This window comes from Panthera onca, chromosome B2 (genome assembly GCF_046562875.1).
Source record: "Panthera onca isolate mPanOnc1 chromosome B2, mPanOnc1 haplotype 2, whole genome shotgun sequence".
Lineage (NCBI taxonomy): Eukaryota > Metazoa > Chordata > Mammalia > Carnivora > Felidae > Panthera > Panthera onca.
This window is the reverse complement of record NC_138343.1, coordinates 4,274,230-4,290,907: the sequence shown is the minus strand read 5'-3', so window position 1 is coordinate 4,290,907 and position 16,678 is coordinate 4,274,230. Positions and strand designations below refer to the sequence as shown.

General features: G+C 46.3%; 1 protein-coding gene across 8 annotated transcripts in view; it reads left to right on the top strand.

The window, feature by feature from the left end:
• CARMIL1 (capping protein regulator and myosin 1 linker 1) overlaps positions 1–16,678 on the top strand; it is a 311,551-nt gene that overhangs the window by 200,319 nt on the left and 94,554 nt on the right. For all 8 annotated transcript variants that reach the window (XM_078446565.2, XM_078446566.2, XM_078446564.2 and 5 more), the window contains 6 exons: positions 246–327; positions 1,071–1,170; positions 1,271–1,325; positions 5,890–6,062; positions 7,628–7,696; positions 10,889–10,982. In XM_078446565.2, the coding sequence (XP_078302691.1) occupies positions 246–327; positions 1,071–1,170; positions 1,271–1,325; positions 5,890–6,062; positions 7,628–7,696; positions 10,889–10,982 (573 nt within the window). The remainder of the gene's footprint in view (positions 1–245; positions 328–1,070; positions 1,171–1,270; positions 1,326–5,889; positions 6,063–7,627; positions 7,697–10,888; positions 10,983–16,678) is intronic.

Below are 16,678 nucleotides of genomic sequence, written 5' to 3'. Positions count from 1 at the left end.
ATGGTCTCTGTCTTTCTCTTTCTTTTTCTAGTGATTTCCAGATTTATGTCATGTGGGAAACCTTAGCAACAATCAGTGATTGGCTCTTTACCCATTGATGATAGCTCTTCTGGAGTTGAGAAGCTTTCACTTTTTCTTTGGCACTAAGTTTGAGACCATATCTTCATTCATTCATTCATTCATTTTGGGGGTTACGCCTCGAGTTGGTGACTACTTGACCTTGTGTTTGGTTTGTGTTTCTCCAGCTGAGGTCTGCAGGTGCACAAGTGCTAGAAGGCTGCATCGCCGAAATCCACAATATCACCAGCTTAGACATCTCCGATAATGGTAAGCTGGAAACCAGAAAAGACGTGGAAATATTGTTTGAAGCAAGTTAGTAAAGGGAAAAGAGAAAGCCCAACCTAGACAACGCCTTGACAAACGTATTATTTTACTTCTTGACTAATTAATAGGGCTTTTAAATCTAACAAAATTTACTATGGAAGAAATCTGTGCCAAAGTCTTCCTGAGTTGATACCACGGCCAAAAATGCCAGGCATGTAATAAAACAATTAAAAAAAAATTGTCATCAGAACATTGATAATGATCTTGATCTAACCTTTTGCATTCACGGTGATAATAAAATTGAGTCCTTGTTTATTTACTCAGGAACTTGTTTATTTAGCTTCATTTCTGCCAGTTATAGTAGCGTGTGAGTTTGAACCTATTAAATTTGCATAGACAGCGGTAGTTACCTCCCAGCGAACAGGATGTTGGGTCTTCTTTTAGAAAATCATGGGCAGAGAGGAGGCTTCCGCTTTCCCATTCCTTGCTGCCTTGACTTAGCCACTGACTGTATAAGAGATTTAGGTAGGTCTTAGCAGAGAGCGAGTTGATCCCTGTGAAATAATAGGACACGAAAAGGGAGCAGAACGTTCCTTTGAAAATAAAAAACTAGAATCCCGGGGCCCTCGGGACGGTAGAGAAAGTCACCCAAGTGACCCAAAGTCACCTTTGCTCAATTGTGTTCCAGCTGAGAATTTATTTATACACACGTGTTTTGATTCTCTGTTTACTCTCATTCTTTCCAGGTTTAGAATCTGACCTCTCCACCTTAATAGTGTGGCTCGGTAAAAACAGATCAATACAGCACCTGGCGTTAGGCAAAAATTTTAATAATATGAAATCCAAGTAAGAACTTTGATTTTTTTTTATATGACAATGATGAAGACAATCAGCCTCCTGAAAGCTTGTGATTTGATTCCACTGTCCATATCTTTAAACTCTTTAGAAATCTGACACCTGTGTTGGACAACTTAGTACAGATGATTCAAGACGAAGAATCGGTGAGTAGTATTTTAAAGACCTTCTGCCGAAAATCTTTTGTTTGTCACCATGCTTCCTAATTACATCGACGGGGTTAACGCTGCTATACTTTCAGATGATTTTATCTCTATGCACAGTTTCTGTTTTTTAGTGAAATAAATACATGTGCTTTAGTATAGTTAGAGAATGTACTTAGAATCGCTTACTCTTCACTTGACCTCATTACTAATTAAAGGAAGATTGTAACTAAAAGATTAAAGGAAGTATAAATTGACTCCTAAGCCTCTCTTTTAATAAGACTTACTCCTTCCTCACTTTGGTTAATGCACTAACCTGCGAGCATGAATTTCTTCAATCTAGTGGACTCTATGACCTTATATCATGCTGGGAAACATCATACTGCTAATTTGAATTTCGTCTAGTAAGTATGTAGAGTTACAAGAGACTAAGAAAGTTGTTGCCTGTCTTAAATTGCTTCGAGAGCTCTAGTGGTCCTTCTTATCTTTTTATTCCCTTTGGGTGTTCCTGGCCAAGACTTGGTTCGGAGGAAAGAAATGTAATTTTAATTTTCTAGTGTTTTATTTTATTTTTGAGAGAGAGAGAGACAGAGCATGAGTGGGGTAGGGGCAGAGAGAGAGGGAGACACAGAATCTGAAGCAGGCTCCAGGCTGTGAGCAAGCTGTCAGCACGGAGCCCGATGCGGGGCTCGAACCCACGAACCGTGAGATCGTGACCTGAACCAAAGTCGGACGCTTAAATGACTGAGCCATCCAGGTGCCCAAGAAATTTAATTTTAAATAGCATCCTATTTTGCTGCCTTTTAAAATGTATTAGAAAAAAGAAAAAAAAAAGATATGGACAAAGCAAAAAACACTCTACTATGAATTCCTTTAACTTAAACCAGTGTGTCTTAAGTTTTGTACCTTATATTTTACTGATGCTTCTTTTTAAGATTTGGTCCATGTCTTATTTTAGTCCTATTTGGCCACCAGCCAGCTTTTCATGGTTCCTAAAATCCAAATCGATTTGTATTCCTACAGTGAAGACTCACATTATTCATGTTTTGTGATAGCTACTTGTAGGTCGTGAGAGTGATTTCCTATGTGAATCATGTGAGATATGACACATTTTTAAAAAGTGTCATATTCCCTTTTGAATGCATACACGGTAGTAGCAAGTTCTTTTATGACTGGATGCTGACTTTGTGAGAAAAAGCTGAGGGGCCAGGAGAAATGAAGCCTGGAACTTTTCTCCCTCTCTGCCTGGCTCTAAGCTGGAGGGTGGGAGAAAATTCTGTGGTCCTGCCCCTTTATTGTGTGGATATGATTTCCAACCTAAGGGCTGGAAATGAAACTCATTATTATTTAACGATTTTGAGCACTTTTCTTTGTCCTCATTTGCTAACAGACTCCATATTGTGTCACTTTTATACGGGGCTATTAAAATTAGGGGCATAAATCGGAATTTATGCAGTTAGTTTCGCGTGATTCCATTTGACTTTCTACCACCCTGCTTTGAGTTTCTGATTTCCTAGTGTTGGCCCAGTTTTAAAAGATTGAGGAAGCGAATTCTGCAGAATCACATTTAATATTCATCCCCAAATACTTGTTTCTTAGCACATGTTTTAGGAAAATTTCTATTTTTTTAAAAACATGTCTTAAAATTTTGTGTTTTTGCTTATCACATGAGGCTCTTTCGTTTCTGTTATTTCCGAAGTCTCTCCCTTAAAAACAATCTTGATATTTAAAACGCCCCTCAGAACATGTTTGCCGGCGGTAAAGTTTGCCGTGTCGGTGTGGATCCCGTCAGGTTACGAGTCTGAGAAGTGGGCCGCTAATAATATACAGTGGAAGGCTCCTTATGTTGGTGTCATTGAAGCGTGGGTGGCTTTTTCAAAAGGCAACCACCTTCTGATTTTTTCTCCTGAATCGGTAATGTGCACAGTTCGGGACGATTAGGAGCGGAGTCTTAGGACTCTAAAACTTCCACCGATGCCTGACGCATTATTTTAGTTTTTAAGATAATTGTGCAGTTATTTCTTGCTTCCTACGTTATAACCTTGGGCTCCTACAGCCTGTTCTCCGACAGCCCAGGGAACACTCTGTTCACCCTGTGTTGCGTGTTACGTTTGGCTGGAAAACCTAGACGCCCGTGGGCTCCAGTGTCACCTCGGCTAGAGACAGTGGGTGTCAGGCTACTGAGCCCAGAGCCCCGGGACAGTAACGCCGAGGGGCCCCGATGACAGGGGAGCTTGTTTTGAAGTATTCCACGCCAACTCGTGCCGTAACCGGCCGAAGCGAACGGGCTTCCCCTGGGAGTGCGGGCTGCGAGGAGACAGATTCTCAGATGAAGCGTGTTCGGCTATGAAAAGAAACAAGAAAATAGTCACGTTACACGCAAGTGCAATAGATCAGGTAAGGGATGACCTTATAAATACGCACACAATTCAGGCTGTTCTGTTCGTATTAATGACTCTGCCCATTATTTTTAAGTGCTAACTGGGGTGTATTAGAGTTTGAATACAGTCCTGGAATTGGTGCTTGCTAGCTCGAAGACTTGGCAACTTTCCAGTATTAGGAAGAAGCCGCAATATATCATTTTTGTGGTAGTCGCATAGAGACCATTGAAATGATGAGAGATGCGATTACAGATTTTTATTAAAGGAACACCGCATTTGTTTTCATTTAAAACATTAAGTTTCCCGAGTCTGAAGCATTTTGGTTCAGTTTTTTCCATTTCCTTGAGCGTAAGATCTCAGGAAAACCAAAACAACCTCGCGAAACCTGCCTGAGTCTAACACATGCAGGCTTTCAGGTTTTAATTGCCTTAGCACTTACCATGCCATTAACTTTAAAAAATTGTATTCAAGTTAAAAAAAAAAATGCATCAAATTACTATGTTACCTTTTGATTTTACCATGGCTCTAGTAAGTTTAGAAAACATGGTCAAATTTGGACAATGAGGACAATAACTACGGTCACTTAGTAAAACTGGAGTCAAACGCATAATGCCACTTTGTGGATGTCTGAGTCTCGAAACCCTCGGTACCGTCGCCCCGCTTCCTGCAGCCTTGAGACAGATGCACCGTGAACAAGTCAGTGGCCAGTGGTGGAGTGGCCACGCTGTGTGTGCGGGTCACACGGACCACCGGGCGCATCTTGAGAACGCCGCTCGCATGGGCCACGGTGGAACGTGGGTGACCCTGGAAGCTGTTCCCAGTATCCCACCTTCCCGTAATGTCAGACTTAACGGAGTAAGCTCCTAGAACTGTTTAGTACGGCTGGGCCTGGGTAGACTGCCTTAAGCAACCCGGAAGACATCCACGTCCCCCAGGGAAGTCCGAGTTCTGGCTCTCAAGGCCACATTGGTTCAAGCCCTGGAATTTCCACCACTTTATTCTTTCAGTCATGGCTGAATTCAGGGCTTGCAAATTCAGATGCCTACGTGGCTAGGGAGGTACCATAAACAAGAAAAGGGAACTCGGCAGGGAGCCCTCTTCATTGGTTTGGCCTGCCTCTGGACCACGTGGCTTTCAGTCTTCAGCTTAAATGGACATTGAGTGGGCTAGTTTGGATTCACCATACAGCTTATGCTAATAAAAACTTACAGATGTTTGACTTCTTCTCTGTTTTAAAAAACTTCTGTGTCTTCTGACTGGTACTCATAAAGCTAAGGATGATCATCGAAAAGATTGAGGATAAGCCACGAGGGGCAACATTGTGTAGGAGCTCAGAGCACAAGTGTGGAACCAGACTTTCTGGTTCTGTTCAGCTTTTTTTTTTTTTTTTTAATGTTTATTTATTTTTGAGAGAGCACCAGTGGGAGAGGGGAGAGAGAGGGGGAGGCACAGAATCTGAAGCAGGCTGCGGGCTCCGAGCCGTCGGCACGGAGCCCGACGCGGGGCTCGAACTCACGAACCGCGAGATCACGACCTGAGCGGAAGTTGATTGAGCCACCCAGCCCTCGTCCAGCTACTTTCTAACTGTGCGGCCTCGGTTGGGTCACTCAACCTTTCTGTGTCTCTGGGAAATGGGGATAACAGTACGGAATATCGAACCCGTAAGTGCTGGGTTGCTGGGAGGATCCTGGGACAGTAGTTAAGGATAGTGCACGTTCGGTAAATGTCAGCTATTAATAATCTTGGCTGGTTTTTATTTTGCATTTGTCCTCTGCTAGCATTTTAAGATGTCATTTCACCTTGCATAAAAATAAAATGGGTAAAAAGGGATAACGTAGCCGTACAGAAGCTCAGAACTCTTCTCGTACTATTTTTATTTGCTTCGTCCCATCCCGCACTTCAAAAGAGCTGGCCACTCTGGGTATCTCCGCACGCTTCCCTTAGGAGAGCGGTGGCCACTGTCCAGCTCTGAAACACGAGCCCTCCACATTTGACTGCAAAGGTCCATTTTATCTCGAACCGTCGGGGGCCCATCCGTCAGTGTCTTGTAGCCAGAAGTTTCAACAGGAGACACTTGGAGTGTGCGTGTTGGGCACCTTCCCCGGGGGCTCTCCGTGAAAGGGGTCACTGCGCGCGGTGGCTGCCTCCACGAGACCGCGTGAGCCCCGCCTGTTGTTCCCTCGCAGCCTCTGCAGTCCTTGTCCCTGGCCGACTCGAAACTCAAGACCGAGGTCACCATCATCATCAATGCCCTGGGAAGCAACACCTCCCTGACCAAGGTGGACATCAGCGGGAACGGAATGGGGGACATGGGAGCAAAGATGTTGGCCAAGGCGCTGCAGATCAACACCAAGCTCAGGTACGCGGGTCTGGTACCCGGCCCCGGGTACGGAGGCTTGCCCTCTGGAGGGCCCTAGAAGGCCCTGGAGAAGATTCTGGCCCTCAAGCATTGGAGAGCTGACTGTGTCCCAGTGGGGGCTGAGTTTCCCATCGGGCCAACTGGGAAGGAGGAGTAATGATGTCAAGTCTTTTTGTCCTAGTGTAGAGGGAGGAGGAGTGTCCCCACTTTAGACACGGTGAGTCCCACAAACTGTCGTCTTAAAGATTTCCACCGTGACCTGAAACCTGACCTGAAGAGAAATGGTACCGTGTCCTCTTTCACGTCGGGGTAGACTGCTGTGTGCGCACGGCGGAGCGGTACGGGAGGGCTTTGCAGCTGGTGCCAGTCAGCGGAGCTAGAGAGACCGAAGGAACCACATGAGGGGCTTCCCTGTACTTGGCTGTGAGCCCAACACGCTGCCTCCCCCTGCCCACCGCTGCCCATATAGAGGCTTAAAAGCCAAGGGACGCAGGAGGTTTGTCGGTTCAAAGGCAAGTTCATGATGGGTGCTAATGATTCTGTTTAGTGGTTCTCCTCCACTTGGAGTGTTTCCCAAGTGTGGCTCTTCTTAAGGACTGGCTGCGTGGTAACCACTTTATTAAGGACCACGGTGCCATTCGTCCTGCAGAGAGATCCAACTGCTACCTAACCCGGCAGTCTGGTTAAGGAAGAGTTCATTCGCAGCGTGCTTCAGGGGCTCTTTCTTGATGTTTCTGGACGCTTCCCTTGCTCTCCTGAACCTTCTGTCTGCACTGAAGCCAGAAGCCAAATACTGCAGCACTTTCTCTGATGGTCAGGGTGTGTGTAAAGAAGGCCATTGGGGATCAGGAAGGGAAGCAGTTAGAGGTGTGATTCTTGGATCAGACGACTAAACGCTGTTTCACATGTCAGGGGAATTGACAGACACCAAAATACCTCTGAAGTATTCACATTCTGGACGTAAAATGGCACTTCTCTTCCAAAATAGATTTTGTGTCTGAAAAGTAAACAACCTCCTATTTGTAGAAACGGAGGCTTTACCGGCAGCATGAGCCCGGTGCTTGGGACGTCAGGGCCATGATGAAAACGTAAGACCAATATGACAGGATTCCTGCTAGTCGTTTAGAATGGAAAAAAGTCTCAGTACCTGAAATTCTTTGTTTTGCACAAGGGACTCCTTAACATCTTTTATAAGCAGCTCCGGATGTGAATACGAGAATATTACTACTTGCAGAATATGGGGAGAGTGTCCAAGAAATCAGGTTCTGTAGAGTTTTCTGGTTACAAAGCATCAGGCAACCTAATGGTACGTTAATGAGTATGCTGTTGCTTTCAAGCATGGTTTTTTCTCATGCTACGTGAGCAGCAAATGAGTTAAGAACGTAATGCGTAATGTTGGAAGAAATGCTCATCCGTGCTCTGCTTACAACTAAGTTGGATGTTATTCCTTGCTTATTGTGCTAAGGTATCGAGTTAGTGTTGTCTTTAAGTATTCATCTTCACTGCAGAATTATTTCCTCCGTGCCTAAATGTCCGGTCATTTCTGGGATTTGGTTTTCAAACAGGACCGTGATATGGGACAAGAACAACATCACCGCACAAGGCTTTCAGGATATAGCTGTTGCCATGGAAAAGTAAGTGTTAATCAGGCCTTCTTTCTGGAAAAACACAAAGGAGCCAGTGGTGTTTGTTCGTTTGTTTGCTTTTGCCGTGGTGTGATAAAAGTAACACTGGACTGGGAATGGGAAGGTCCAGGTCTGAGTTAGCCAAATTCCTAACCAGCCACGAGAGCTGGGAAAACGTGGACTTTCTTCCGGTGCGAATTTCTTCATGTGTTTAATGAGGCCAGAGACGCACCATCGTGAGGATTAAACGATTTCACAGTGGAAGGGCCACAGGACAGTCAGCTTGTGTTCTTTTGTGGTTTCATGTTCTATTTCCATCGGGTTTTGCTTTTTTTTTTTTTCTTGCCCATTATGACAACTCTGAATCCAGTGAAAAGAAAAAAAGCTAAGGTCCAGAAAATAAAAATGAAATTGGGGTGGGGCGCCTGGATGTCTCATTTGGTTGAGCGTCCGGCTCAGGTCGTGATCTCGTGGTTCGTGAGCTCGAGCCCCACGTCGGGCTCTGTGCGGACAGCTCAGAGCCTGGAGCCTGCTTCGGATTCTGTGTCTCCCCTCTTTCTGCCCCTCCTCCACTCTCGCTCTGTTTCTCTGTCTCTGTCTCTGTTTTATTTGAAAAGAAATAAACATTAAAAAAAATTAATAAAAAAAATTTTTTTAAATGAAATTGGGGAATGGCAGGCTCATTTGTCTCATTACTGTAAAAGGCTTTATTACTGTAGTAACTAAAGTCTGCAATTATTATTAATTGTCAAGGTTGCTTTCCCGGTAAATGAAATGAGGCAATAATACAAAGATGGCTGGAAGAAATTCTAGAAATCTGGTTCTTCCCAAGCTCTTCAGCCCTCATATTATATTCTGAAAGCAGACATGATCAAAGCAGATTTACAGCATTAAAAATGAGAGGTGACAAAACGCGGGTGTGGAAATAAGGAGCTAGTACCATAGAAGCCAGTCCCCTGGGGAAGAGGCGGGGGTCCGCATTATTCGTGTTTTTTCCCCAGATTTCCCTTCGTGCAGGAGGCCTCCTAGGTGGGGCTCTCACGGCCAGCATGGTGTCATGGATGAAACCCTGGGCCTGGGGTGAAGAGCCGTCCAGTCAGTCGGTGGCTCTGTCATCAACGAGCCAGTCCTGAGCAGAGCATTGCACCTTTCTGATTGATTCTTCTGTGGAAAGTGGGGAAGGCAGAGTCAGTTAGCCCTGCGTGCCTTCCAGTTCTAGATCCCAGGGTCTAGATCCGATTTCGCCCGGAGGTCAGAATTGCCGCCCCCACAGCGTCCCTAAATCCGGACGAGACAGCTTGTCCCACGGCTCCCGGGAGCCCTCCGGGACTGCAGAACCACCTACAATGACTCCTGTTGCACCGCAAAACCTTCACATGGAAACGTGTATTTACAAATAGCCGCATTTGGGTGCTAACAGCATGGTTGCGGCCCGCGGTAGACTGCCAGCCCACGCTGGTGTTTGTGAGAAGCCAGAAGCACGCACGCCCAGCACTCAGCGTCTCCAGATGAGGCAAGGGCTCCCTGGATCGCAGTCCGGTACGTCCGCTGTGGTCCAGGATGCGAGTGCCTCCATATCACATTTGGTCTAAATAAAGTACCCGGGCTCTGGAGCATAATCGCGGCTGGATGAGGGAAAGGAAAATCTTCAAGGCTGCAAAAAAGATGCATTGTCTCTTCGTTTCATTTGGCTAGCTCCTCTTAAACAAAAAACAGTCTTGTTAAAGTTAAGGTAAAAATTGAAGTAATAGAAATAATAGCCTGTTTTTTTTAATAATTTCTTTTTTTTTTTATTTATTTATTTTGAGAGAGACAGAGACCAGGGGAGGCAGAGAGAGAGAGAGAGAGAGAGAGAGAGAGAGAATCCCAAGCAGGCTCCACACTGCCAGCACAGAGCCCAACATGGGGCTTGATCTCACAAAGCATGAGATCAAGTCCAACATGGGGCTTGACAAAAGTGTGAGATCATGACCAGAGCCGCAATCAAGAGTCGGATGCTTATCCGACCTGGGGGCCACCCAGGCACCCCAGTAACAGCCTTTTTCTTTGCTGGTTCTTTTACATTAAGCCATCCTAAGTTGGACTGAAGCACATCTTTTCGATCAGATAAAGCCATATAGATGACTGCTGTTAGTAAGATCGTTGCTTACTTTCTCTATTCTTCATGATTTACTACCTTATGTTAGTATGTTAGTCATCTGAACATCCGCGGGAATCACATTGTGTTTCGAGACCTGGGACAAGGCAGTTGTGACTGTGCAGTCCCAGTGCTCTGGGAGAACACCCCGCTTGTCACCACGTGACCCCAAAGGTCGTTCTACCTGAGTGTCCTGTAACAGAAGTGGGTAGGCGGGTTTGGGGTGGGAGAGAGGAGGCCTCTCCAGGGCCAGCTGGTGGTCTGGGAGTGGGTACACAGAGCAGCTTGTAGGCGGGTCAGGGCCAAGGGTCAGGGTGCAGACTCAGAGGTCCGTGTTGTTTGCTCACACGACGACGACTCTGTCTTGCACTCCTGTCCCTCTCCGGCCGGTCAGCAGCGGGGGGATAATATGTGGACACAATTTTCCACCAGCGGTTTCATTTGGAGTCGAGAGCCCGGTGGCCGTGGCCGTGTGTGAACCAGACCCCCGGGACCTGCAGAGGTCAGGGAGGGGGGTGGAGCTGGGCGGGAGGTCCTGCGAAGCAGCTTTTCTAAGGACAGCTGCTGCTCTTGTTTAAAGGGGCCCAGAGCCCAATCAGACTATTTTTGTGGCTGCTACTGTCCTCGCTTTGCAAACAGATGCTTTGGTTTCATTTTGAATTTTTCCTCCGTCAGTTTGGGTCTGGCCGTCACACGTCACTGCGGTGATCCGGGTACGTTCAGAGCCGTTCGTGACGAAAACCCACGTGGCACACTGCTGGCAGACTTATTTCCTGGCCTTCCTCTCGGTCCATCTTTGCAGTGCCAGGCTGAAAATCAGGTTTTGAAACCAACAAAACCAGATGCCTGGCATTCATGCGTTTTATAAAAACGGTGCCAGCCGACGAGGTTGCCCGTGGGACCGCGCACAGAAGCCTGACCTGTAATCAGGGGCCCTGAGGTAGTCTGTGAGCTTAGAATTTTCTAAGACACTTTGGCAACTGTCTCTGGGTTTTAAAAAGGAGTGCTGAATTAAGGTGGCAGGACGTTATTTCTAAATAAACGTGACTTTCTCCTTTTTCTAGGAACTACACGTTGAGATTTATGCCAATTCCCATGTATGATGCGTCTCAAGCCCTAAAAACAAACCCCGAGAAAACAGAAGAGGCTCTGCAAAAGGTACTGGAGGTTTGATGGCTTAATTGTGATAAATTCGCATTTGAATGGAGTTGGTAGTAATAATTCTGAACATATGAACGGTACTTTGTGTGTCGCAAAGCTTTTTTCACATTAGCTTGTGTTCTTGCGGCCGTAACCGGCGTAACGCATGACTGAGGGAGGAATGATGTAAGACGAACACTGGTCATGAAATATAAGTGGACTGACATTCCTACCGCATCAGCAGGCCGGAGCTTATGCGCAGAGAACTTGTGCGTCCTCAGAGAACGTGTGGAACTGAATGTCAGCTAGTGCAACCTTTATCCTCAGCTGCTGGAACCTTCCCTCCTTATTAAGAACGTAGGATACGAATGAGATCAGCAGGCCGGAGCTTATGCGCAGAGAACTTGTGCGTCCTCAGAGAACGTGTGGAACTGAATGTCAGCTAGTGCAACCTTTATCCTCAGCTGCTGGAACCTTCCCTCCTTATTAAGAACGTAGGATACGAATGAGATCAGCAGGCCGGAGCTTATGCGCAGAGAACTTGTGCGTCCTCAGAGAACGTGTGGAACTGAATGTCAGCTAGTGCAACCTTTATCCTCAGCTGCTGGAACCTTCCCTCCTTATTAAGAACGTAGGATACGAATGAGATCAGCAGGCCGGAGCTTATGCGCAGAGAACTTGTGCGTCCTCAGAGAACGTGTGGAACTGAATGTCAGCTAGTGCAACCTTTATCCTCAGCTGCTGGAACCTTCCCTCCTTATTAAGAACGTAGGATACGAATGAGATCAGCAGGCCGGAGCTTATGCGCAGAGAACTTGTGCGTCCTCAGAGAACGTGTGGAACTGAATGTCAGCTAGTGCAACCTTTATCCTCAGCTGCTGGAACCTTCCCTCCTTATTAAGAACGTAGGATACGAATGAGATCAGCAGGCCGGAGCTTATGCGCAGAGAACTTGTGCGTCCTCAGAGAACGTGTGGAACTGAATGTCAGCTAGTGCAACCTTTATCCTCAGCAGCTGGAACCTTCCCTCCTTATTAAGAACGTAGGATACGAATGAGATCAGCAGGCCGGAGCTTATGCGCAGAGAACTTGTGCGTCCTCAGAGAACGTGTGGAACTGAATGTCAGCTAGTGCAACCTTTATCCTCAGCAGCTGGAACCTTCCCTCCTTATTAAGAACGTAGGATACGAATGAGATCTCTTTTTACCATCTTTGTTTATAAACGTCTCTGATTCCACACACATTCCCGGCTCCTTTCTGGCAACCCCGGAGGATGATGGGCATCTCCGCCTTCCAAGTCCAGCCGTCCCTGGTGCCCGTGACCCCGCCGTCTCTGCCTGCATGGGGAACTTGCCCTGCGGGCCACTCTCTTGCTGTGCCGTATCCCCATCCTTCTCTTTCTGTGGTTATGGTCACCTTTCTCGATGTTTAGATATACTCCAGGATGTCCCATCTGTAGAAGCCTGTATTGTGGTGGTAGATGGGACTCTTTGAAATCTTTTTCCTCCCTCTCTGTCCTCATGGTGGGTGGGACCGTCCAGCCTCCCAAGCTTGCCTTTTCTTTCCTGCGTCTGCCGTAAACACGCACGATCATCATATTGACAGATTCTGTAGCATCAGTCTCTTGATTAGCTCTGTTCCCCTCTCTTCCTGTTACGGATGCGTGTGTTCAGGCCTCATCGTTTCTCAGCAGGATCGTTACCTCCTCTTTCGGTCAAGGAAAGCCACCTTACTCACGACACATGGGAACAGACCAACGTCTCCAGCCCAGCCCTCCCCAGTGGCTTTTAGAATAAAGCCTGCTCTCCTTGAATTGGCATACAGTTCTGCCCGCGATCTGCCTCCTGTCCTCTGCCACCTTCATTTCTTACCAGCCCTGCCTCTTCGCTTTGTTCTGCTTCAGGGAACTTGTTAGAGGTACAGACTTGTGGGTCTCAGAAACGAGGGTGGGACTCCCCAGCCTGCATTTTTACAAGCTCTCCTCGTGGCTGCAAATCTCAGAATCACTGCTCTGATCTCGATGACCCGCATGCTTCTCCACTGCTGTGCCTGTCTGTCGAGATTGAAGGCCGGTGTCCGCTCATCGGGAGCACTTCTCAGAGCCTCTTCCTCCTCCGTGTGGGGGGTTCCTCAGAATTTCCCGTGCTTGTCTCTGTCCCTGGCCTTGTGCCGTCACGTAAGTTACCGGCCTCCGTGGTTTTTTTTTTTTCCTTCTCGGTGACCATGAACTCGTTGAAGGCAGAGCTTCTATATTTTTCATCTTTTTAGATTTTTCAGCAGCTAGCGCAGTGCCTGGCATGCATGTTGGTTGCTCCTTAGACTCTGTTGAATAAAAGAGAATAAGGTAGGGGGTGGGGGCAGGGAAAGCTGTGATGCGGCCACAGAAATCATCCAAGATTCGTGTTCAGAAGCTCTGACTCAATCAAATTCTTTTCAGTTTTGTGACTTCCTTAAGTTACTTAATGTTTCTGAACTTTGGTTTCTTCATCTGTATAAAACATACAGCTAGACAGGAACTATGTTTAGCTGACATTTAACATACAATTCATGCTGCATGTCTGACACTGTTATAAATGCTCTCCCTAAATTAACACCGGTAAAGCATAAAATAAGTCCATGAGATGGGTTTGCTATAGCCCCATTTTGCACATAAGAAAACCGAAAGGCAGGACGACCAAATAATTTGCCTGTGGTGCCGACGGGGACCGAGCCAGGTAGTGTATGTGAAAAAGCACTTTATAAACCACAGGGCAACTTCTAAATGGTAGCTGTCTTTATATTTTCCCAGAAGATGTCGGCAGCTTGTAACAAAAGGCCCGTCCTGGAGACACCAGGTTTCAGGCCTGAGACCCGGCAGGCCGGGAGCTTGGCACTCTTCACTTGTGCCTTCACAACAAGAAGAAAAGCTGAGCAGACAGGAGATCGGGCACTCGTTCGATCCCTCAGAGAATCGAGCTGCAAAGTGAACGGTCACCCCGGAAGCCGGATGGATGGGAATACAGACGATGTCTGTGACTCCCAGCCGAGGGCAGCTCACCAGGGGCTGAAGGTGACAGAGCCAGGAACTCAGAGGAATGCTTAAACAGCAGCTGAGGGATTGCTGGAGGCCCAGTGTAGACCGGTTGAGAGGTTCACAACTCCTAGGGGCCCAGTCTTAGGCCCTGAACCTCTCACGGGCTTCACCGCTAGGAGCCCCACCAGGTTATCACAGGAGAGAAATCCCCTCCTGTTTCTGGCAGGGAGAAGGGGGCAGGTTAACCATTTTGAAATCCCCCCCGGAGGGTGCCGTTGTCTGTCACAAAGGCTTACGCTTACCTGCCCTAGTGGAAGACAGTTAGGTACGCCCAGCCCCTCTAGCCTTCCCGTTTCACATAAGGGAAGAAAAAAACATGGCCAAGAAACATTTTGGCAGGTCCCAGACCAGGGACTCGGGCCCACTAAAAGAAACCCTAAATTTAATCATAGGATTACAGAATGATTCCCCTCCCTAACACCTTACCACCACATCAGGTATAGTGACAGAGTGGATTACAACCGAGCAAAGCTGTGAGGCACTCTGTTTAAGAAGGGGTCTCTAGGGAAATCCCCAGACAACTAGGGAGATAGAAACAAGGACATGGGAGGAAATTAAGTCTCTTGCACATACAGCTACAGCAGGCATTGAGCACAGCCCAGCTTCTAGCCAGAAGAACATCAAATAGCACATTAAAAGTCTGATTGTCTCAGTGCCTATTACCACATACATCGTATCCAGTTTTTGCCAAAAAGAAAATTACAAGACATGGTAAAAGGCAAGAAGAAACACAGTATGATGAAGAGGCAAAGCAAACACCAGAACCAGTGTCAATATACACAGATTTTGGAATAATCAGAGCATTGAAAATAACTGACTAGCATGTTGACGGCTGTAATGGAAAGAGTAGGCAGAGAGATAGAGACTCTAAGAAAAAAACGAAAGGGAAATAACTAGAGATCAAAACCACTGTAACAGAAATGAGAAATGCCTTCTACGAGGTCATTAGTGGACAGGACACAGCTAAGGAAAGAATCATGGAGCCTGCAGATATGTAGAAACTTGGCGAAACTGAAAAGCAGAGAGAAAAAAGGAATGGGGGGAAACACCAGAACAGAATATTCCCGAACTATGGGACAGTTACATCCGTAGAAGGGGACTGCCAGAGGAAGAAGAAGACAAGGGAACAGAAGAAATCATGGAAGTAATAATGGCCGAGAATTTTCCAACATCAGTGATCGACACCAAACCACAGATCAAGGAATCTCAGAGAACACCAAGGAGGATAAATACCAAAAAAATCTACTTATGGGCATGTCACGTTTAAACTGCAAAGAAACCACAGACAAAGAGACAATCTTGAAAGAAGCCAGATAGAGTAGAAAAACACCTCACGTATTGAGAAATAAGGATCAACGTTATATCAGACTTGGGTCAGACATCATGCAAACAAGAAGAAAGTGGACTTTGGGGCGCCTCGGTGGCTCAGACGGATGAGCATCCTGCTGTGGTTTGGGTAATGATCTCACAGTTCATGAATTCGAGCCTCACATCGGGCTCGCTGCTGTCAGCACAGACCCCCCTTCAGATCCTCTGTCTCCCCCTCCTGCCCCTCCCCCGCTTGTGCACGCGTGTTCTCTCTCTCTCTCTCAAAAATAAACACTAAAAAAATAAACAATTGTGTGTTTTCTTTAAAGACAAATCTGTATTTCTCATTTTTTCCCCTATAATGCTTACTATACTCTTATATATTCAAGTTTTCATTTTAACAGAAGTCTGTCCCCTAGAAGAAATATGCTCTTTAATTTTACTCTGCTAAAGAACAACATTGTGATCCTGGAACTCAATCTTTCGAAGTTGGGTTTGGGTTTTTTGTTTTTTGTTTTTTGTTTTACTGTAAGATTGCTACATTGAATACAGGTCTTTTTGCCTTTTGTGTCACTGCTATTTTCAGCTGTTTTCAGCAGTGAGATGAGGCATCAGTAGGCTGTAGACGGTCTTCCGGGTCACTGCCGCCCAGGGGACTGGCAAACACGATAATGACACTTTGGACCCTACCCCCCGCCCCCGCACTTGACCTCAGTCAGGCCCTCTGTGTGGTTGATATTAAAGTGACTGAAACAGTGTTACTCTTCCTTCTCCTTGTACTGGCTTTTGGAAATGAGCTTTGAATATTATTTTTTTCTAAAACAAAATTCCCTTCGAGCTTAGTCTGTGCAGCACCCTTGGTGGCCCTAGGGAAGGCCCTGGAAACACATGGGACAGCCTTGGGTGCACGGCTTGTGCGTGAGCTGAGCGTCCTAAATAAACAAGCTGTTCCCACAACCGGCCCCCGGCCAGCGCTTCACGAGGCCACATAAAAAGAACAAATAACAAAGCAAAAGCGTCCAAAGCTGGGTGGCAACGTGTGTGCCTGTCATACTTCAGCCAAGAATCTTGTTTTTTAGCAGAAACATTTGCCATCGATGATCATGTCACCTTGGAAAGAGATGACTCTTTGGGAAGCAGCAAGAGAAAATTAATGTAATAAAATGTCATGGTCTTAATGTGTCACTTTAATGATGTTTCATTTCAGGGATCTTTTCGTTTTTTTAATTCCTTCATTTATGTTTAGTAGAAAGGTACATTTTCTTCTGCTTTATGGTTTCCAGGGGTGATGGTAATTATAGTCTGTATTTTAATTGTCCCTAATTGGTATTAA